This window comes from Salarias fasciatus, chromosome 1 (genome assembly GCF_902148845.1).
Source record: "Salarias fasciatus chromosome 1, fSalaFa1.1, whole genome shotgun sequence".
Lineage (NCBI taxonomy): Eukaryota > Metazoa > Chordata > Actinopteri > Blenniiformes > Blenniidae > Salarias > Salarias fasciatus.
In genome coordinates, this window is record NC_043745.1 from 13,929,919 (window position 1) to 13,952,052 (window position 22,134).

Sequence of the window (22,134 nt, forward strand, 5' to 3'; positions counted from 1 at the left end):
TCCTGTGGCCTGACGGAAAGCATTTTCTGTCTGTTCTGCCCTCCTCACCTCTCTTTCTGTTCAGCTGCCCCCCCATCCCCCCGCCACCTCTCCTTTTCTCCCTCTTCTTTTTTATCTCAGCGGAGAGAAACCCTTTCAGGTGTTTGAAACATATTAAACCCTTCACAAGTCCTTTCAGAGTGCAGTGTCATCCTGTTCCACACCTCGTGAGAGCTGTGCACAGCCTGTGTCCACAGGCTGAGCCCACAGATTGTTAGAGAAGAGAGGAAAATCCAGTCAAAAGGCACCGCTTGATGCCAAAGTGCACATGGAGAAACTAAATGGCCAATTCAAAGAACATCCCAGAACGTCTTTACATTTGTAATTCGACTCTCCTTCCAAGGACTCTTGTCTTCATGATGGTGTGTTTTATGTGGCTCCGGTGAGAAGTGGGTGGGCAGAGCGCAGGAAAATACTCACCTGCCTATTTTCAGCTCATTAAATAAACCAAGCCAAAGAGTCAAAAAGCAAACATTTAGACAAACTGTTGTGCCACCATTAGCTGGTACCCGAGGGGAAAAATGAAGCAGCTGAAAGGAGCCAGAGTTTAATTTTGATGTTGGCTGTTCACAGTGAAATGTTAACATAACACACACAGGCTTTTAATATTGTTTTCACTATGTATGCAATGTTTGATGGCTTTCACGACTCAAAAATACAATCCTTCTACTTGAACACTCCGGCTTATGAAGTTATGGTCCTCTTCTGAGAAATGTTTTCTTTCATACTCGGCAAGAGCATTTTCCATGTCCCCCTGTGTCCTGTTTTTATTAATTATAAAGTGTTCAACTGGAATGCTACACCTAACTGTGCTTCCTAAAAGTGATGTTATTTTAAATTCAGAACAAAGTTTGACAGACATGTTCCGGGGTTAAAGCAAAGCAAACTGCTTTCATGTGAACGGACAGAGCTCGAGTCTGAAAATCCAGCTAGTTTCTGGAAGCTGGTTACAGCGCCGGGACAGGGTTCACCCAGAATGGCAGACTCGTAATTCTACTCAGCACTGACTGCAAACTTGGATACATCAAAGAAAACCTGCTGAAACATGTCCACATTTACATTTTTTTACACTACTAAGATTGACATTGTACTGTGCCGTCACAGCAGTGTAATTCTTTTGATAATATTTACATTTCAGACAGTTGAGGAGCAAATGTCACTGAATTCTGCATCACCAAGAAAACATATATCGTGCAATCAGAACCTTTAATCTCTCTGATCACATGAAGCTGGCGGTCGTTTAGTTAACCAACAGCTGTCTGTCTAGGAGAAGATTACAGGGGCATGTTTTGAGTGAGAGTCCCTGCAGACACCTTGTGCAGCAACACTCCACAAAGTCCTCCATCCAAAATCTTTCTAAAAGTTAAGAGGTCAAAACTGCTCTGGCTTTCATTCCTAGACTGTTTTAGGTCCAGTTTATATGAAATTATGAACCCACTGGAAATCTGGTGGCCAGCAGTGCTTTAAAAGGTCATCTCCTCTTCCAGGGATTACGATCGTGTTGTGGGATGACTTTGCTTTTCTGGAGCCATAGATTCATAACGGTGGGAGCATCATTCACCCAGCAATCCAATATGCTGAAGGTGGAGATAAGCTGTCAGGCCGTCCCTGCGCCGAGTGCCCCCCCCAGTTCAAATCAAAGTCATAAACCTCAATAAACAAGACAGCAGACCTCCCCAGCGAGATTAATCTTGATTAGACAAATAGAAGGCCACAAACTCTGGGATTTGATAACACCTCAAAGGCTGTCCCCTCTCCGAAACAGCCTCGTCTTCGTTCTATCAGCGCTGCCGCGCCGCTCTTGTTCCTGGTTTCTGTCTCTGCAGGACGGTAACATGATAAGCAGCTCTGCACGCTGACTTCGGGATCAGCTGGGAGTCTAAAAATGATGCTATTGATGTGTTTGGCTTTTTAAGTGTGTCTCTGTGTAACCTGACGCCTCCCTGCTCCGCGCTCCACGTGAGGATTCATCAAATGCACTTTTGCAGGGCAGATGAGTTTGTTTTTTTCCCCCTAAATGAGCTCTCTTGGCACCACTTGACAGAGTCACCGAGTTGCAGAGACCTGTGGCAAGGGAAATTTGTCTCATCCTAAGATTGTGCTGCACTTGTTAATGACGTGCCGAAATATCAAGGCCTTAATGGAAACCTTGATCGCTGTGTTTGCTCCACTTTTATTGCTCAGTAAGCCGCGGCTTGTGTAATAAAAAAGGTGTTAGCTCTGACACATTTGGACTGTTCTTTATCTGGTGTCATATAAAGTGCACAGCAATCTGAGGCTTCATGTCTGTTATCTCTAATAATAGCAATCACTGTAATCTTAAGAGCAGAGTCGGCCTAATCTGTGGAAAGAGAGAATATTCTGTTTAAATGTGTTGTTATTCTTGATGTATGTCCTCAAATTGAACCCTGTACGGTCTTTTTTTTAACCTCCTTCTCAGTGGCGTTATCTTTGTTCTGGTTTCTCTCCGTGCGTCAGGGAGAAAATACATCCGCTGGCTTTACGCATGCAATTACCAGATAAGTAAAGAATGGACTTGCCTCACATTCAAGGTGCCTAAAGCTGAGTTCTTGCTCCTGTTCACCGCAGATAATGAGTGTAGCTACAAATACGTGCATATATTTACACTTGGAGTACACTCATTCTATACAAAAAAAAAGAGAAAAAAATAACATTTTGTTCATTTTAGCTGCTTCAAAATTGAAAAACTGACACGCCATGAAAGTTAGAAACCCCATCACCAGACTTAACCACTGAGCTTTTCTTCTTTTTTTATCTCATCGCAGCAGAATTTTTTTTTTCCCCACGTATGTCTCCGTCAGAATCATATCCCCACATCCCAGTTGCATTGATGGAATAAATAACATCTCGGCTCCTGAGCACCTTGTGTACTCCTACCCTGCATGTTGCTCGGTCCTCACGAGAATCCTGCTCGCTCCAACTTTGACGCACTCTGAATGCAAAGTGCAGATAAGACCGACTGGCCCCTGTTTAGGTAGGCAGGTTCACACATGTCACGCTTACTTGACATGTTAGTGAAGAAAGCAATCCTTCAGGGAGTTTCCTTTTTTCTTCTTCTTCCCTTCAAAACAAAACCATCCATTTTTTTAAATTCTTGTTAAAAGGTTTGCATTTTAGAGGGGGAAAAAAAACCATGATGCAGTGTATGGAGCAAACACATGACACACTTCATGTCTGTTATTTTAATCACAACACACCAGAAGCTGAAATTCCCAATAGTCTTTCTTTGCAGGAAGCATCAGTGTATCAACATCTTGTAACATCACTTAATCCCCCCAAAAAAAGTAATTTTCTATTTCAGAGCTGAAGATTACAGGCAAGCTGTAAAATGTATTGATTGAGGGCGCAGAGGAACACACAGGGAGCTGTTAATTTGCTGTGCATTTTATTGCCGTAGCTTAAGTGATTTATCGTGGGGGTTCATTAGCCTCATCCTTATGCACTGCATGTAAAACCCAACACCTTAAGCATCCTGCCTTTTAGCCTCGTCCCTGGACGGCTCTGAAGTTATCAGCGGTAATCCAGCTTTCAGAACATTGTCACGTACTGCAGGGAGCAGCTGCTGTGGGCGTAAATGAGACCGGGGGCCGTCGCAGAGGGTCGATCTGCCGAGACTCTCATATATCGAGGCTTTTAACATTGTTTTCTCCTTAAATTAGTTTTTAAGCCACGCCGGTTGGGTGGCTCCGGGGGACGAGGTTTACCTGTGAAAGGCTTGGTCCACCTCTTGGGTCAATGCTTAAATATCTCAACAGCTGTTAAATGGATTACTCATTCAGCACAAAGATAACATTTATTTTTAACAAATAGCTCAGCACTGATGTTAGCTGACTACAATGTTTGACTTTTATGTTTTTGAAATGTTCCCACATTTTGGATGCAATGCCATTAGATTCACTATCATGGTACAGATTGGTAATGCTTAGTTAGACTGTGCGGAGCCGGTTTGTTTTGATCGATATCTTTTAACCACAATGTCTCACATTGTGATTGTTTCCCCATAGCTGTGTTTATATTATGATCATTTCAACTTAAAACTTTTATCTCAGAAGAAAATCCTCTGCTCTTGACAGCTTCTTTACTGTGATCAGACGTCTTTCAGATAGTCTTTGTTTCAGTTGCATTGATCCAGTTGACAAGCACTTTTATGCATTTGTAATTTGACATCAGGCTCACCAACTTACCCGATGCTGTGATGTTACTGAAGCCTCGCATAAAGCCTCAAGTTTCACGTTTTTCATATGTATTGCACCTCTGAATGTGAACATTTCTCCTGACCGTCTCTCTCCATCCTTGTCCATCTCCAGGAGCAGCCAGGGCTTCATGCACATGAAGCTGTCACGGACGAAGGAGAACAAGTACATCCTGGGCCAGAACAGCTGCCCCTTTGACAGCGTGCCTGAAATCATCCATTTCTACTCCAGCCGGAAGCTGCCCATCAAGGGCGCCGAACACATGTCCCTGCTCTATCCCGTAGCCATTAGGACACTATAGTGCTCTTGGAGCCCTGCAGGAATTACGCCCTTGCAGCACTCTCCTGTCTACCCCCTGGAGGCCCGCGCTTTCCGTCCGACCAGACGAGAAACCCACGAGGCCTCGGGGCTAGACGAACAGTGGCATCCCAAACTGCTGATCCTGACTCACCTCACTGGCCGACAGAATCCAGATCCGTCTCGAAGGCCTCCTGCACACTCTCTCATACATACAGACTCAGTGTTGCAGAGGTTTGTATTATTTTATTGTATTTTATTTTATTTATGACGGACATCTGCTTATCACATCAAAGACTGACTATCTGAAGAGCATCATTTCATTGATTGTTGAGCTGATTAACCATAGCACTTAACACTCAAAGAGAAAGCAAGGTACAACAAAGTATTTGTCACTGGGAATCTTTCATCATAAGCTGTACCTTTTTCCTGTGAGTGCACATCGTGTCAATTCTCTTTAAGTTGCTCATTTGGCTAGGCTCTGCTGATACTGTAATTGTGTTTCAAAGGGGACTTGAAGATTATAGGAGCCGTTTAAGAAAAGCAGCGTCTCTGATGTTCATTGAGCTGTATTGTCCACATGGGCCTCATACAAGTGTCCAGGATATTGAATAATCCGGCTGGCGGATGAATGGTGCGTCCCCAGCTGTGGGGAAGACAACGGGGCCTGTGAACTGTGCAGGCTTGATCTCTTCATCTTGTCATAGCCCGTGTTGTCTGCTATCCATCAGTGAGTGGGTGTATCACACCAATGACAGTGTAAGTACCGCAGTGGTGAGACAGGCGGTGGGGGGGGGAGCGTGATGGATGGGTCGACCCCGTCTGACACAGTACAATTGGCCAAGGCTGGAGATCGGAGCCTGTCCAAATGGACCAAATTACCCCCACTACCCCCGCTTAGAACGGCTTTGCATCGGGAGAATGAAATATGCCTGCATTGTCTACCTCAGAAAATCAATTTCATTCGCCCATCTGCAGATCAATAGGTACAATGGGATTGCAGACATCGATCTGCTCCCCCCCAACATTCCCGAACCCCTTAAACATTATGTCATTGGTTTAAGGAATATGTTTCTTTGAATACAGTTACACCAGAATTTTTTTTTTTATATTTAAAAAAAAAAACAACAAAAAAGACTTTTCCAGATCAGCAATTGTATGTATAGTCACTATTATAATACTGTGTGATGTCAGTAACAGATGTTTGGTTAATGCCTTATAATGCATGGGTCAAATCAGTCCGATAGATCAGCTGATTTCCAGTTCTGCTTTTAGCAATTGTTCTGTGACTGTAATTTATTCTGGGGTAATTATTACTGATGTGTTGCTCCTTTGTGACTGGCCCGTGCCCCCTCCCCCCCCTCGTCCCGCCCCCCTTTCCCCCCTCAGTGTTCTGTGCTGATGTGATTGTGTTTTGGGGACTACTCCACCCTCCTCTCCTTTTTTTTTTTCTTTTTTGTCTTTTTGCAGTGGTGCTTTGCTTGTTTTTAGTTGTTGTATCCAGTTCTGCACGTCTGTGCACGTCGGCTTCGGCCTCGCTCCGGGACACAAGTCGCTCGTGTCCCCCCCCCCCCGCCCTCGCCGATCTGAGCGGGGGTCACGGGGCATCACATGGGAGTTGATGGCGGAACCCCCAACACCTTCCGAACCCCACGTCGATCACAGCGCAGCCTTTCCAAACCAGATAAACACTTAACTTCAACTGCCGGAACAAAATCTCCAGATGCCCCTCAAACATGTGGGTATGTGTGTGTGTCCAACACACACACATGTGTACGGGATTAGCATGCACACGGGAATGTTTTTGACTCTGCTGGTACCTGTTCAAAGCTGTTGCTCCAAGGATTTTTTTTCCCTCCCTTAAACTCAAAAACAAAGAATTTGCCTTGTGACTCAATGATTTTTTTTTTTTTTTTCGTATTTATGAATTCCCTCATTACCGCCTTTGATTTTAACAGCTCAAAGGAAGAACATGTTTGTTTTATTTCTTCTCTGCAGCCTTTTGTTACAGAACGAATAATATTTCGGCTCACAGCGTCCAATATTGCTGACCAATTACAGCTAGAAAAAGCTGATTTTCCGACAGTGGCTGCACCGTGAAGCGGGCCTAATAAGCCTAATGCATGTGTGATCAGGCCTCTCGGGGGAGGAAGCTTTTATCATTTTTTGAGTTGCAAAAATCCAGTTGTTTCTTCAACAAATAAATCTTGTGAGGAAGGCTTTTGTCGGAGCTGAAGAGTGAAAAAAAAAAAAAAAAAAGACTGACACTTTAAGAAACTGACATTAACAAGCATGACCACTGAATATACAAAGTCGAATTAAGGTTTTGGCTTTGACTGTATCTCTGCTGTGCGCTATGCAACTATGTACCGCAGTCAGTTTATCGGGAAATGAAATTACTTTGTGCCTCTGACAGATGTTTATGACAAATGTGATGGTACAAAATGTCAAGATGTAATCAGCCGAGTGACATGACTAGTAAAAATATAGAAATAACACAAAAAAAAAAGAATAAATAGAAGTAGGACGTATTCTGAAGTTTATTTAACTGGTGCAGTGAGAGCATCAGATAAGGGTGCCTCATCGTGGCGTCTGCAGCTTTACTGAGGAACCGTGTGTCGTCGAAGTGGACCTATGTATTTCCCTGAGAGAAGATATCTTAAAACAAAATGCAAACTTAGTGTGATGTATCATTTATGTCCCGAATGTTCGCTGTTGGGTAGATCAAACAGTAGAGCTTGTTTATTTAGTTACTGCTGCTGATGAGTATTACTCTACGAGAGTGGAGAGCCTGAAGAGAAGCCTTAGGATTGGGAAAAAAAGGGAATCGAGGGACGGTGGGGTGAAGAAATGTAGAGGAGGCAAAAGGGAGAGGTGAGGGGGAGGGATTTGCTGCGGTCAGCAGACGCACTCTTCACATTCGTATATTTGTATTATGAGAACCTGAAAGAGCCTCTTCTCCTCCCTCAGAAGTGTCTTAAATCTTGTGTATGTGTGTGTGTGCACATTGTGCACGCGCCAAGCAGTGTTTGTTGGGTGGGTGTGCGTTTGTGTGAGTGTGTGCGCGCATTTGTGTCAGCAGCCATCAGCCATTGACTTGTCCCGAGTGTGTCTTGTGTTTCACTTTACGGTGGTAAAGTGGCATGTATGAGTTTTCCTCTGTGTACATTCTTTTTTTTTGTGCCACGTATGTATGCACTACTATAACATATCTGTACAGTCCCTCATGGCCAAATGTATATACTGAATGTATTGTATGGGGACTTAGAGGCATCGAGGTTCAATCTAAATAAAGTTGGGTTTATGAGTTTAACGTGTGATCTGATATTTTCTGTTGTTCTATCTCGAGCCAACACAATTATTAAGGAAAAAGGGGAAGAAGGAAAAAAAAAAAAAACAGACCCGGTGACTCTGCTGTTGCCTGTTTCCATGGTGAAGCCCTTCAGTAAATAGCAAAGAGCCACCATTGTTTGAGTCAAGGACAGAGCGCTGAAGCTATTATCAAGCCAGTACTCCAGCACTTGTTGTCCTCTATTGATCCACTTTGTGGCACAGTTCTGTAATATATTTCCCCCCCTCAGTCGGCCGTTCGTCCCTGTAGTATTTGTTTGATATACGTCTGAAGCTTCCTCGACCATGTTTGCTACATTTAGGTTTCCTTCTTTTCACACTTCAGATGTTTTTGTTGTTGTTTAGCTGCTGCAACAGAGATTATAGCAGCAACATATCCGCCTAAGCTTTTCTAATCCCCGCTGGATTTAATGGAGTTTAAATCGTATATGATTTGTGACGTTTTAAGAGAATTTGTCGGCGAGCCAAAGAGAACCCAAAGCAGCAGGGCTGGTTTTCACTGGTGGCCGTTTTACATTTTTCAGAAGTCAAATTTCTATGGCAATCATGAAGGATTCTGGACATTTGTGTGCTCATTTACATTATGTAAAGATAAAATACACATTTTTATACACACCCTTGCCTTTTATCTTAATCATTCATAAGGCACCAACAGTTTTCTGAGGATTCTGACGTTGTAAATGAGGTGTGCATCTCCAGCACGACTACTGTGTAAAATATAATGTCAAGCCAGCTCTGTAACTATGACACCGATGTATGCTTCCAGTCCAGCATTAAGTGCTAAAGAGGAGAGTTTGCACTGTGAAATATTTAATCCCTTCCACTGAAATCGCTTTCAGAACTGACAACAAAACCTGTTTTAACTGAGAACGTTTTGGACACAAAACAAGTGGCAGACATTCAGGATGCGCACAGGCAGGGGGTTGATGAAAGGAAGCGTTGAACATTCACAGCCTCTTGAGGCGTTTGATAGCAGGCAGAAAGACTGGTGCTGCCAGTGCAGCGATCGCAGCTCCTGACAGGAAGCCGGCGTCTGCGGCCGTGGATCCACACCTCTGTATGCAAACACGAACATTTTTAACCTGAAACTTCCCTTTCCTTCTCAAAAGCACTCACAGGTTGTCATTTTGACTTACCTGTGGATTTTTGAACCCCACCACTCAATCAAATCCTCGACTTCACTCGGAACCGAGGAGTGAAAAGGCTATTTTCACTTTTCCATCGGGCTCTCTCAGTTGTTCCTACCTGATCTTTGCGTCTCCCTCGGTTGCAGCTCTGTTCTTCTCCAGAAAAGGGTGAAAGCACCTGGGATGAAATGCATCAAAGAAGCTTTTGCGGACAAAAAAAAAATGCTGGAATAAAAAAAAGAGGAGGGGGGCAAGAATAAAAGCTGGGCTTGAAAGCGTTGAATGAGGCACAAGGGGATAAAACAGCCTGGTGTCCATCAGCCTCTCATTTCATATTCCGCTCAGTCACGCCGGGCAGAAAGCAATCTCAGGTAACAGACCTCATGTTAATAACACGTGAGTTGCCTCTTTCCAGAAAGACAAAAGCGGACGGAGGCCATTATGCCGACTCGGTCCTTTCAACCTGCTCGGGGAGAGCGTCGTAGGATTTCATCTCCAGAGAGCAGCGTTGGCATTGTTCAGCTCGTCTGCAAGAGCCTGATTACACCAGCTTTAACACCATTTCAGAAAGCCCGGCGTTGATCATTCCTGCCGGCGCGATATATTGGCTGCGATGACGGCGCGCCGAACCTCCCTCATTACCTGAATCCCCAGGTCGCCGTGGGAGTAATTGGGCAGATCTGCAGCAGCTTCAAAGCTGCAGACTGGATTCATTACGACGCCCTCTGACCAGTTGTTTAAGATGTTTCCTCTCTTTGCTCAGAAGTGGGGGTTTTCACTGGAATTGCCCTCACCGCATGAGGCCGGCCATATCCAAGCAGAGAGAGTCTGGAAAAATATTTGCGATGATATGAGTCGTAGCTGGAGTGGCTTGACGAAAGTCGCGATAAAACCTGAAGAGAGTTTCCAGAGGAATAAAAGTGAGCCACAAAAATCCTGAAGACTGCCAGAACACTGTGTTGGCCACTTTTTTTGCATCTTTTTTTGAGTCTCACAGTACTTTTAATGTCCATAAGAGTTCATTTTGACTTCTCTTTATTGTTTTTTATTAGTATAATTTGAATTCTTCTCACTTGATTCTGCAAAACATTTCTATTTCCTTGCAGATTTCAGTATCCACACAATGGTTTTCTTTCATTTCAAGTTAGGGGAAGTTTATTTTTATGCAGCACCATTCAGACACAAGGCAATTCAAAGTGCTTCACAAAGATAAAAAAAAAGAAAAAGAAACACAATAAATTACACTGAACTCACAGAAACAAAGCCAGACATCAACAATATGCTTTATCTGAATGAAGAGGAATGAGTAGCTTTCAGCAGATTTTTGTATTTCTTTCAACCTAACACACAATACTTTTGCATTGCCTCACAAATCATTTTAAATTTGCTCTCAATACTTTCGTGTTCTGTTGAATAATTTATCATTTACTCATGAAGCGCTTCACATTGCCTCTGCTGCAAAGGAAAGATGTATCTGTTTTTTTTTCCAGTTGGGAGATTAGGTTATTAGAGGCAGTATATCTGGCTCGTCATTACGTGAGTGAAGTCTTTAACATGGATCAGAGGGAATGTTTGGGATATGACGAAAAGGGAATGTGTATTTAAATACCTCAGCTTACATTAAAAAAAAAATTAATAACTTTTTATAAATGAACACTGAATAAATCCACAAAAAAAAAATCACTTCTAAGACTGTAAAGCAGCTTCTTAACTAACAAAGACTTAAATGTTGGAGGCATCCCAGACTTTTCATTTCTTTGAATATTATCCTCATTTGTACATTTTTAGAGCATTACATGTGAAGATGCAAAGCTTTGGAAAGATTCATGCAGTTGTGGCTCTGAATTAAAATTTAACAGGTAAACACAGTTCATGCAGACGTCCTCTGAGCTCACACACTGTTCACACTGTTCTAACAGACAACAAAGGGAACCTTAACACACTTGGTAATGACATATTTCCTAGGACTGGCGTGCTGGCTTTCCACGTGCAATTGATCGTCTCCATGACAACTTCACACTGTGATTTGCAGCAGTAAAGCTCACAAAGCTTTAGATACAGTCAAAACAGCCAATATATGTGATATACAACACTGAATATTACATCTGCTCCCAGAGCTCAGTGGCAATTGTAGCCCTGAAAACAAAATCAAGTCTGCATTGTTCCCACTCGGCTTCAAATTCCACTATTTTTCTCTCAGCAGCCACAACTGTCTTCTTTTTAATTTGCTCGAAAGGCAATGAGACTTTTATTCACCATTGTTCGGTTGTGGCGCTGCGACACTGTCTCCACCAGCTCAATAGAAATGTTTTTTTTTAATTTTTTTTTTTAAATACCCTTGGAGGCAGTTGGAGGTGGAAATTGCCCGCAGGTGTGCCTGCATATAAAATGGTAATGGGGACAGACGGACACAAAGCGCTGTTTGGGTGCTGTGCTCATGAAAGGCCAATCCACTGATTGAGCTGTCACATCCGCAGATGCAGTAATAAAACTAAGCAGGGCAATTATTGTAGATGGAGCACGGTACGAATCCGAGGGGGGGGGCAAACACAATATGTCCTCCCCTAAAATACCCTGATGGGAGACAACCAGACAAAGCAAATCTATCTGTCTGTAATAAGGCCTCAGCTAATGGCAACAATGCCCTCTTAACGCAGCCGCAGCAGCTGAGCGGACGACAGTAAAACTATCACCTTATCTCCTTTAAGTGGCTGTCTGAGAACACTGTCCTCTGTGAGAGATGACAGCACAGAAAACCAAAATAAATCACACATTCATCAAGACACATTCAGCAGAGGGCAGATCAAGAGCTTGATTTCAAATGTCAGGAAAGCAAACACTCGGCTCTCAGGACAGATTTAGACGTTACAGCATTGCCATCTAGTGGATCCGCAGGAGGATTACATCAAACCAGCAGTGAAAGCTCAATTCAGTCTATGAGTGTCTGAAAAAAACAGTTTAGATTATGTTTTAGATTAGGTTAGCACAAAAATATGAAAATGGAGGTTTTAGGTAAAGTTCACATAATGGGCAAAGATCCCGAATGAACACATTCAGTTGGGATCTGGTTTCTCTCCGTGTGAAAACTGAGGTTGGCAGTTTGTCATTCACCTGCCTCTTTTTTACCAGAGGATATGAATTTTATTTTATTTTCGCTTGCCCATGTGAAACCTGAGGAACTGTGTGCTCAAGGGGGTGAACCTGAAAAATCCTAAACAGAGTCAGTTTTGTGATATTTGTTTTAGTAAAATTAAAGAAAGACCACGGAAGACCAATTTTATTGTATGCACTATAAGTAGGACATTCGTTTTGTGTTCTCATGTAGATTGATTGTTCTAAGACTGCTCTTTTTTTTCCCTTTGGCATAGATTATCTAACTTGTTTTAATTAAGGGGCATCCAGGGTTTAAAGTGCATGATAAATAAAATTAAATCATATCACAGGAAACACTTTTCCTCCATCTCCCGCCTGTACATTTACAATCCTTTCCCAAATCCCGGATATATAAAATACTGGTGAATAAAGACACTCTGGATGAAATCATTGTAGCCACACAGAGCTTCAGATCACACCCTGTTGTCCCAGTAAAACCGTGATGTGTGAAATACCCTTTTCTTATTTTCTCATGAATGCACCATTACTTTTAAGAAACTTTGAGTTAATCTGCCCTAACCTAAATTTGCAGTCATTATAATCTAGTGAAAATCTTTGAAGGATTATAATTTTCAGTATAACTCCACAAAAGTACAATTTAGTTCAAATTTTAGCTGCCTGTGAATTGTAGCAGTTGTTTTTGACCATCTTGACCATGATCTTGAACTACGCAGAGATCTGAACACGTCTTTCATTTTGACAATACTGACAGTAGTTCATCAGTCTCAACTCAACAGTTTAGAGATTTTTGACAGTTGTTTCACTCAGACCTCCGTGTTTCTTTGATCGTTATTTCATTCAGTCTGCTGGTGAAGCAGCTTAAACCACCGTGCAAGGAAATTCATTCTTATGTTTCTACAATAATACAATAAAAAGAAAAATGTTAGACAATAAGGAAGTAGATCCCCAGAAAGTTAAATGTCAGATCAGGTGTATTTTTTTCCTAATAAGAAAATTTTTAAAAAGATGAGTTAGGATATCTAAATTTGAATCTACAGTGCCTCTAATGATCCTCATACACATTAAAGTTAATGTATTTGATCCTCTGTGGATTACTAATGTAATTATACCTTCACAAAATGAGTTTTAAAATGCAATTCTACTGTGTCCTCATCCGTTTATGACATTTCAGTGGGAGCTGGCTAAAGAAAAATAATGGATATCACCCAGTTTAAAACAATTCTTCATAAAAACAACCGTTAAGTTAAATAAAACTCTACATTTAGTGACAACAGCTCAGGATCCCAACAGATGAACTGGAAGGAACTGTGACTTACGGGTTCTGGATCTCTGTGATTTGAAAGGATAATTCAAGAGCACACAAACCATGAATATGAAATCTGCCCAGAAACAAAAGAATCTTGGTTGACATCCTTCAAATTTATTACAAGTTTTATCACATTGTCAAGAAGGAGCTACAGCTTGTCACCACCTTTGGAGCGCAGCTCATATTGTTCCATTTTTATATTTACAAGTAAATGTAAACAATACGAGCTTTGAATACCGCGGGTCATAATTTGCTTATCATTTCTCTGCAGCAGGGTGACCAGCCTTCTCTTTCTGCCCTCTCCTCCACAAAAGCCTTTTGTCTGCCGGGGTCCGGGCTCAGAGTCCTGGGCCTCCGGCGAATATGAGCTCCAGGGCAGCCTGGATGTCTCCGTCCGTGGCCTGCAGCGCCCTCAGCATCAGCTCCTCGTCCTGGATCCCCATGTCCCTCAGCTGCTGCATCTGGGACTGCCAGCGGCCCTGCCAACACAGAAACACGCTCCGAGTCTTTGATTCGCAGAGTCCCCTCCCCGCCGACACCCTACCGGGCTCAAAGAGCCTGTTCAGAATAGTAAAATTCCCTCTGTGACTGGAGAAGGCGTTATACTGAGCTCACCTGTAGAGCCGACATGTTGGTGGCTTGCAGAGCCTGCTGCAGCGCCTGGCTGAAGAGATCGTTACTGACTGGGGTCCCTGCTGGCATGGGGGCCACGCCGCTGGAGGGGTCCGCCTTAATCAGGGACGGAATGAAAGAAACGGCGACACAAAAGAGAGCGGTAATGCAGCCAGACTCGGCAGCGGGGGTCTTATGCTATTCAAAGGCGTCTCTAATGTGGAGCCGCGTGCCTCACCTGGCTCGCCGTCGTTGGCGTGACGGCGCTGCTGTCGGGGGTGCTGGCGAGAGCCAGGGCGGTCGCCAGCTCGCTCTGCGTTATCGGCCGGGGGCCCGTCGCCCCGCTGTGGCTCAGAGATACGGGTCGCATTCCTGCTGCGACGCCACCTCTGCTGGAGGGACCTGCTGGGCTCCCCTGTCACACACACATTCACACACACACACATGAACACCACACCCACCGGCAGCATGCTGATGGCTTATAGCTGAGGTCGAGCGCTGACTTACAGACTGGAATTCATCTTCGTCGTCAGACATTCCCTCAAACATAAAGCCCCCTGTCAGAAAAACATTCAACTCAATTATTTAGTTTGTCCCCAATGGGAAAATAAAAACCACTGAGTTCTCATAAAATAAAAAAATTGAAAAAAAAATTGAAAAAAAAAAAGTGAGATTAAGAAAGGATGAGCACAAAAATAATGAAAATAAATAAAAAGCAACACTCCTGCTGGCTGATAAGAGCAAAATGCAGTGAGATAATTCCTAATAGACCCTTCTCTAGTGGCGGTAATGCTCCTAAGTTGGTTGCCAACCGCCGTAAAACTCTAAAAAGAAGAAGAAGACCCTTCTCTAAACTCTGCCTACTTTTAGCGAACCACATTCCTTGCGCACCTGGCATGTCGCCGTAAGAACTGGTGGAGACGTTGCGTGACGAGCTGGCGCTGGACTGAGCGGGCATGCTGCCGGCCACCGAGTGCAGGACCAGGATGATGGCGTTGACGAGGGCCGGATGAGAGCTGATTAATCTGTGAGAGAGACGAGGAGGCAGAGATTGAAGAATCGAAATGATCATTTTCTTCACTCTCGAAAGAGCTGTGATACAAAGAGGAGCTGCACTCACACATCCAGCATGTTTGGGTCTGTGAACTGCACAAACAGATCTTTATCTTGAAGCACACCTGGAGGTTTTAAAGGCAAAAGTTACTGCATTTTGCACTGTGATGGCATAAAGAAGTATTTCACACTTGTCTTACCGAGGGCGACTGGGTCCGATCTGAGGCCTGGTGTGGCAACAATGATCTGATCCAGAGACTCCTTATTTGTCAGCATTTTATAAACCTAGAAAGTGAAGAAAAGACAGCAAATGTAAAGACAGAAGCTGAGGAAACAGTGTTTCCTGTGACAAAAAGGTGATAGAAATGTACCAAAATTAGATGTAATGTAATACCTAAAGGATTTTAAAGAATTAAATGCAGTCACATTTATTCATAATGCAACAATAGTTGACCAAAGTGCTGCATATCAACTGGAAGTCACCTGTATTAACTTTGTTTTCCCACGACTCCCCCACATGATCACATACATTTATAGACTTTATAAAGAAAAAGCAATGACATGAAAAGAATAATGTGGCCATTTGGATTTTTTTCCACCATTAAATAGGCATATCTGAGTGAAAATCTGCCATAACTGAAGAGAACTATGGCTGCGCCTGCTTCATGCCACTATTTTTCATCATTTTTCTGGAGAATTCACATGTTTAGTTTGTACAGCTGGTGATTAGTTTATATACTTTATTGTCATTTTGACCAAAAACATTGAGTTATGAATTTTGGGTGATATTCCCAACCATAATCACAAATGTTAAGTTTTTAGCTTTCTTTGCTTTTTTTTTTCCTAACCAATGGGACGAGTCACGTATAAAATTAATAATAATAATAATAATAATAATAATAATAATAAAAAAACATTAGATCAAATAATGCCTATTTGATAGTTTACTCACCGAGTCTCTGTATGCAGAGTTAAGAGAATGGAGGGCAGCATTAAATAACCTGAACTCCCTGGCAGCTGTTGCTCTGTTTACAGGCTCTGAAATAAAGAAAATGAACACACAGCTTCAGATTCTAATCCTGCATCCAGCATCATTCCTTCAGTGAAACACGGGTATACCTGGACTGCTCTCCGGCTCGGGCCAGGTCTTCTTCAGGATGTGCAGAGTGGATCCTGGTTGAATGCCGCAGGCATCCAGTGTCAGGTCATCCTTGAGTCTCCGTCCGCAATGAACCAGCTCTGGTGAACACATCAACACACAAACACTTAATCCTGAAGAATGGTTACAGAATTGGGCTGTTGACTGTCTATGCGATGCGACAGCAGACACAAACCTATTAGTTCAGGATCAGGGATCGAGTCAGGGAGCTGAGCTGCTACAAGCTGTTTTAAGGTGGCGACTCTGTATCCCCCGGGGGGAACATCACCCGGCATCATCTCTGGGAAATGGAAGGTGGACTTGGGCTGGTCCACCAGCTTCAAGCACAGGCGCCAGTCTGAGGAGGTCATGTCTACCTGCTAAAACGAAACAGTACACAGACTTAGCAATCAATGACAGCTACGCAGTAGTGTTTCCGTCCAGGTATTACACGCGACACAAACACAACATGTATCATACGATCATGCTTCCATGATGAACAAAAAGCGTTCTGTAATTCTTGTCTTTCCTTCTTCACAACGTTTTTTTTTCGATGAAAATGCCAACGCACCATCTCACCCCCGAAGTTAGCTGGTTGGCGTAAGCGAAATAAAGAACGTAAAATCGTCTGTATCAAACGGGTGAATTCGGTCTTTTAGGGGTTTTCAAACCGAAATCCTTCATAACATGAATCGGATACAATTCATTTCAGGCAGAGAAAGCTGCAGCCTTGATAAAAGAAGTGCACACTCACCCTTTGTTTACGCTCGAATCGCTTCCTGGTTTCAGTCACGTGGTCTGCGCTGCATTCACCTGCGCCGCCACAGAGTAGGACTTTTCATATTCGAGTCCCGTTACTGTGTTTCCAGAGTAGGTTGTCCTGCAGCAGTTGTTGAACACATGGCAGGCCAGTTTATATTTTTCACTTGACATTATTGTCGGTCAAAACAATGATATTTTGAGGTGATATTTTTTACATCTGTCTGTTTTCCTTCTGATGTTGTCTTTCAACAACTACAATATGTGAGTACCGGTATTTATGAAACACAAAAGATTGAGGAAAAATTCTCATATTCTTCCCTGAAAAGATTATGTTTGTTTTGAAAAAACATCCCCTTTTCTTTATGTTGGACCCTGCCACTTCACCAAATGATATTTTACTGTTTACTGAACTAAACGTGAATTCAGACAGTCATTTTACAGTCTGCATTTATAGACTATTCTTATCCTGGATTTCAACCATTCGGCAAAAGACTGAGCAAGTGAGTTACCTGAATACTGAGAAACACCAGTGGTTTGTCTTGGTGTGAGAATATGTGTCAATTAAGTTTTTTTTTTTTAATACACTAGATACTTGTCCTGCTGTGACTTCCTCCCTCCCTCGTGTATTCTGAGTAGTTCCATCTTATATTTTCTGTCTATTGGACAGTTTAACTCCAACCACAACACCTTGTTTTGAAATTCCTAATACATTTTCTTAGTATTTTCTCTGTTTTTCATTTGTTTCTTTTTTCTCTCAAGCCGACAAAGACAGGGGGAAAAAACATGTAATAGGTTCTAATATGTCTAATATGTGAGACTCCAGTAAAAAAAACAAAAAACAAAAAAAAAAAAAAAAAAAAAAAGGTTGTTTGAAATAAGATTAAATCCACATTCAAGCGTACAAAGAAAACAAACAAGAAAAGCCCAACATGGGTCCATACATTTACCATCTGAAAGATGGCCGGGGTTCAATTCCAGTTTAAGGTGTACGACTTTAACACATGAAAAAAAGCTTATTAGGTCCACCAAAAACCACAAGTAGGTCTCAGTATACATCTGGATGCAGAGCAACTGTAGTGAGGTGTTTAACAGTGACTGACTCTGGTGGTGGAGGAGAGACAGGGGTTCAATCATCGGTTTTTCTTAATTTCATCAATACTTTACAACGGCATATGCCTGGAGAGGGAAATTTATGGTTTGGAGCATATTTCATTAAATAAGAAAAGCTCCATTAGTATTTTCCCAGAGAGCTTTATTCATCTTCTTAAAATGTGATTTACTGTTTGAGTACCATTGGCCCAGTGACTCCCAATGCAGCTGTTCAATGAATATTATTTCTTCTGAAAAGCATGTTTCGAAAACATAGTGAGTAGATCAATTTAAGTGAACCTCCATAATGAAAAAAACAAACAAGTAAAAAAAAAAAAAAAAACCCTATGTATTGAATATTCAATCCAATAAATATTGCTCAAATAATGTAAACATTTCTACTTTAAAAATAAGACTGCAATGAGTGGATGTCCAGTGGTGAGTGGAATGGATTTGATAACAGTAAGCATTATATTCATCCATCCCGTGAAATGCTTTATCCAAATTATTCCAGTAGCCCGGGACAGATCACCATTACAGAAAAAAAACAGACGGTCACCTGTGTCTAAGTCAAGCCTCAAGTCACCAATGAAACTCAAATGCAAGAACATACAAACAGGATATACTTGCTGTCAGGTGAATCTTTACACACCATGCAGTGTTGAGCAAAGATTCATGGTGACAAACCCACTTGAGTCATGTGTTTTGGAGCAGGTAAACAGTGAAAGTATGCAGAACTGTGGAACCCGACAACTACGGTTGGACACCTCTGTCCCAGGTGTAGCACTTTCTTCTGAGGAAGGGAAAGGTGACAAGATGTGTGACACAACACCACACAAACTGCTTTAATGATTCAAACTTTAGCTCAGTTTGTGCATGGCTGCACACACGAGGCAAAGTTACACCCTTTTTCGGAATGAACAGGAACCACTGGGTGCTGTTGACTGAAGAGCAGGGTCAGTAGTTTTATAGCAGGGTAACTGCACAGGACATTAAATCTTCATAGCCTATGCATCTTTTTTTTTTTTTTGGTTCATGAAATTAATTTGCTGCTAAACTGATCAAGAAAAAACACAAAATCCCTGCTCATGCTGCATTCAAGTAGCTGGGAAATTGGAGTGTTACTGGATGGGAAAGCCCCCATTCCTTGTTCACATGACCTAAGCTAACAACACCTGCTGCAGTACTGCTCTATCCCTGCTGTCCAGACACAGAAAACAGACAGGCAAGCTTCGACCATTTACATCTACATCTAGGGGACTGAAAAATAGCTTAAATGAAACAATTTATTTTCATTTTCATGCAGATTTGTTGTACTTTATCTACTTTCCAGATTTATAACAATCTTTATTACTATTGCAACAAAGCCTCACAGTTAGATGTTATCTTTTTATGCCTATAAACATAAATAAACTAAGAATAACTTATTTATGAATGCTGTGTGTACATTTCTGAACTTCACAAAGTCCACTGCCATGTTTGGAGAAATCAGATCTACTCCTGGGAGCTTTTCCAAACTTCCCAACCAGGAAGTTACCAGTTTGATTGCATTTGGTTGTGTTTTAAATCAGGGAAGAGGATGATTTCTAACATCCAGTCAACATGAACATGTCATGAACATACCATACCAGCTGGGACCTTTTTGTGTGGACTTTGCATGTTTTCCCTGTGGATTTGGGTGACACACAAGAAATAAATGGTCACATATTGTGTTTCGTTTTTATTGTGGTTGGGATTGCTTTGTATCCTTCCGAGTCCTCTGGTTTGCTCCCACAGTCCAAAAACATGCATGCAAGGTTAAATGGTGACCTCAGGTTGTCGTGTTTGCCCTGTGATGACCTCTCCGGTCCAGGCTGGACCCTGTTCTCGCCTATGGGATTGGGTCCAGCAACCTGAGATGAAGCACAGGATAAGGCAGTACAGAAAATGGATGAATGGACTTTTACCCTGACTGCACAATGGCACAGTAGTAGAGAGCACTCTGGCATCATCGTGATAAGTCCTTTGGTATGAGTCCAGACCTTTCTGTGTGGAGTTGGTATGTTTTCTCTGCACATGCGAGGAACCCTGCAACTCTGCAGTGGATAAAGCAGTAAGAGAAGATAGAAGATAACTTTATTGAGCCTTTACAGGAAATGAATGGATGTTAACTTATGTGGCTTTTTTTTCTTTTTATTTTGCTGTTGATGAGTGTTATTGTAGTTTTTCTGAGCATACTCCTGAAATAATGAATACTTTTTTCATATTTAAACAACTTACATTTTTTGATTTAATATTTAATTATCTTTTGTTTATCATCTGTTATAGTGTGTGTTTTGTAGAAGTAAAATTAAAGTACTTTCCATCTTGCTCAAATCACAGCAGTGTTATTTGAAAACTGTGTGTGTGTGGATGAAGTGGAGGGGAGACGGAGACCGGGGACTTCCCGGTGAAGGGAGCTCGGTGCTCCGCTAAACGGTTAACGGCAGCCGGGGGGAGCTCCGTGACATCAGCACCGGACAAAGCAGCAAGGAGTGGTTTCTGTGAAGAAGAAAGCCGTCCCCGATCAATGGAACAGACCCAAACACTGAAAGAAAACACCCCACACATCCACCCGCAGTCCCGACGGTGTTTCCATTCCGGTTTTTACGTCTTGTTTCCCCGGAGGAGGAGAATGAACCGCTCCGGGAAATAGCGTCGCCTTCATCGGACAGAAGAAAGAGAGTCACCGCTGGACGGGCTGAGGGTCCGTTTTCTTTTTTTTAACTTTCTTCTCCTAACATGGTAAGCATTAAACAGTCATGTTAGAGAGAGTCTGAGCATGCAAACAGTTTACTGTTTTTGTTCTACTAAAAGAAAAAAAAAAGATAATAAATATGAGCATAAAGTTGAGTTATTTCCAAATCGGAGCAACAGCTGGGGGAGCAGCGGAGGAGGAACCCTGCGGACCCGCTGGAGCTAGCTCCGTTAGCCTCGGCTCTCTGGCTATAAAACTACCGCTGATACTTTTATTTGTACTTCTGACACAACGGGACAGGCGGAAAAGCTGCACAACATGCTGTACTTTAAAGATGAAGCTAATAAGCTAACGTTAATGAATGAATGTGGCTGCGCCACCATGTGATCCAGCTCGGTACTGCATCTGGAAGCTGAAACAGGAGGGGGCTCAAAATGACTTTTTGGAATTAAGTATGCAAACTACTGAGTGGAATAAACTCCTTAGATGTCTTGCTTTTATTGGCTGAATCAATACTCTCTGTTTGGATGTCCACTTTTTTATTTTTCTTCAAGGCTATTTGTAAGATATCCAACAGAATCCCAAGTGGGAAAAGTACAACAGCATCCTTTATTTTGGTATCTTATGGTGAAAAAAATCCCAAAGTGAAAGCAGTCAAAGGCCATTTATGAAACCAGGAGTAAACTATCTTGTCCTTGATTGTAAAATGAAAGAAACATGTGTTGTGCTGCACTCTATATTAAAGTTAGTGTTGGGTTTGAATTTCATTCTCGTACAATATTTGAACATTATCCATTGATCATCATCACTTAAAGCCAGAGAGAATTAGTTGTCCCCATTGAAGTGTTGTCTTCATATTTACATGACTCCACTACTTTCTCAGTACTTTTTCCATGTTTTTATGTTCCTGGATTAAGTGTAATCTCTGCTCATGGTGGTTTCCAGAACCCACATAGTTTCAGTTCTGCTTCACTACACTCAGTCTACTGTGGATTCTCCAGTCCATGTACATCCACATCAATATACTACATTCAACAACTGGGAGTCATGACAGGGTCTAATATTTTTTTAAGATTTCTCAACTGAAGCTGGATGAGGATGGGAGTGTGGATGTTGCCACTCATCATCTGCACTTATCTACTGTGCTTTACAGAAAAGTGTATCTTCCAGTGGGGATGTTAAAGAAGTTAGCATTATCCGCTCTGACAACTTTCATTGGGAATGATCACCAGCATCTCGGAGAGAGATTATCATATCATTTGACACTATACAAGGCGCTCTGCCATTTCTGTATTTTTCCTTGCTATAGGTGATTA

At 42.2% G+C, this 22,134-nt stretch overlaps 3 protein-coding genes across 12 annotated transcripts in view; 2 read left to right on the top strand and 1 right to left on the bottom strand.

Annotated features, from left to right (window-relative positions):
- The window catches only part of shf (Src homology 2 domain containing F), a 125,303-nt gene extending 118,158 nt beyond the window's left edge, over positions 1 to 7,145 (top strand). For all 5 annotated transcript variants that reach the window (XM_030095790.1, XM_030095809.1, XM_030095795.1 and 2 more), the window contains one exon: positions 4,368 to 7,145. In XM_030095790.1, coding sequence (XP_029951650.1) covers positions 4,368 to 4,554 — 187 coding nt within the window. In that variant the 3' untranslated portion in view covers positions 4,555 to 7,145. The remainder of the gene's footprint in view (positions 1 to 4,367) is intronic.
- A 6,399-nt stretch (positions 7,146 to 13,544) lies between these two features.
- On the bottom strand, positions 13,545 to 17,053 carry ubl7b (ubiquitin-like 7b (bone marrow stromal cell-derived)). Of its 4 annotated transcripts, none has more exons than XM_030098517.1 (11): positions 17,006 to 17,053; positions 16,448 to 16,631; positions 16,233 to 16,352; positions 16,066 to 16,151; positions 15,314 to 15,398; positions 15,181 to 15,238; positions 14,952 to 15,085; positions 14,568 to 14,617; positions 14,299 to 14,475; positions 14,064 to 14,177; positions 13,545 to 13,927 (listed from the first exon to the last, which is right to left on the bottom strand). In XM_030098517.1, exons 2-11 carry the CDS (start codon positions 16,620 to 16,622, stop codon positions 13,787 to 13,789), a joined length of 1,140 nt encoding a protein of 379 aa, XP_029954377.1. In that variant the 5' UTR covers positions 16,623 to 16,631; positions 17,006 to 17,053; the 3' UTR covers positions 13,545 to 13,786. The 4 variants fall into 4 exon arrangements, with proteins under 4 accessions (XP_029954377.1, XP_029954385.1, XP_029954369.1 ...); XM_030098525.1 differs by having other exon boundaries at positions 16,448 to 16,628; positions 17,006 to 17,024; XM_030098509.1 differs by lacking the exon at positions 17,006 to 17,053 and adding an exon at positions 16,823 to 16,995.
- A 3,537-nt stretch (positions 17,054 to 20,590) lies between these two features.
- Positions 20,591 to 22,134, top strand: part of cd276 (CD276 molecule) — a 79,583-nt gene continuing 78,039 nt past the window's right edge. For 2 of the 3 annotated variants that reach the window (XM_030098973.1, XM_030098980.1), the window contains exon 1: positions 20,591 to 20,865. The gene's annotated coding sequence lies outside the window, so the exon portion shown is untranslated. The remainder of the gene's footprint in view (positions 20,866 to 22,134) is intronic. The other variant, XM_030098986.1, reaches the window with a different exon arrangement.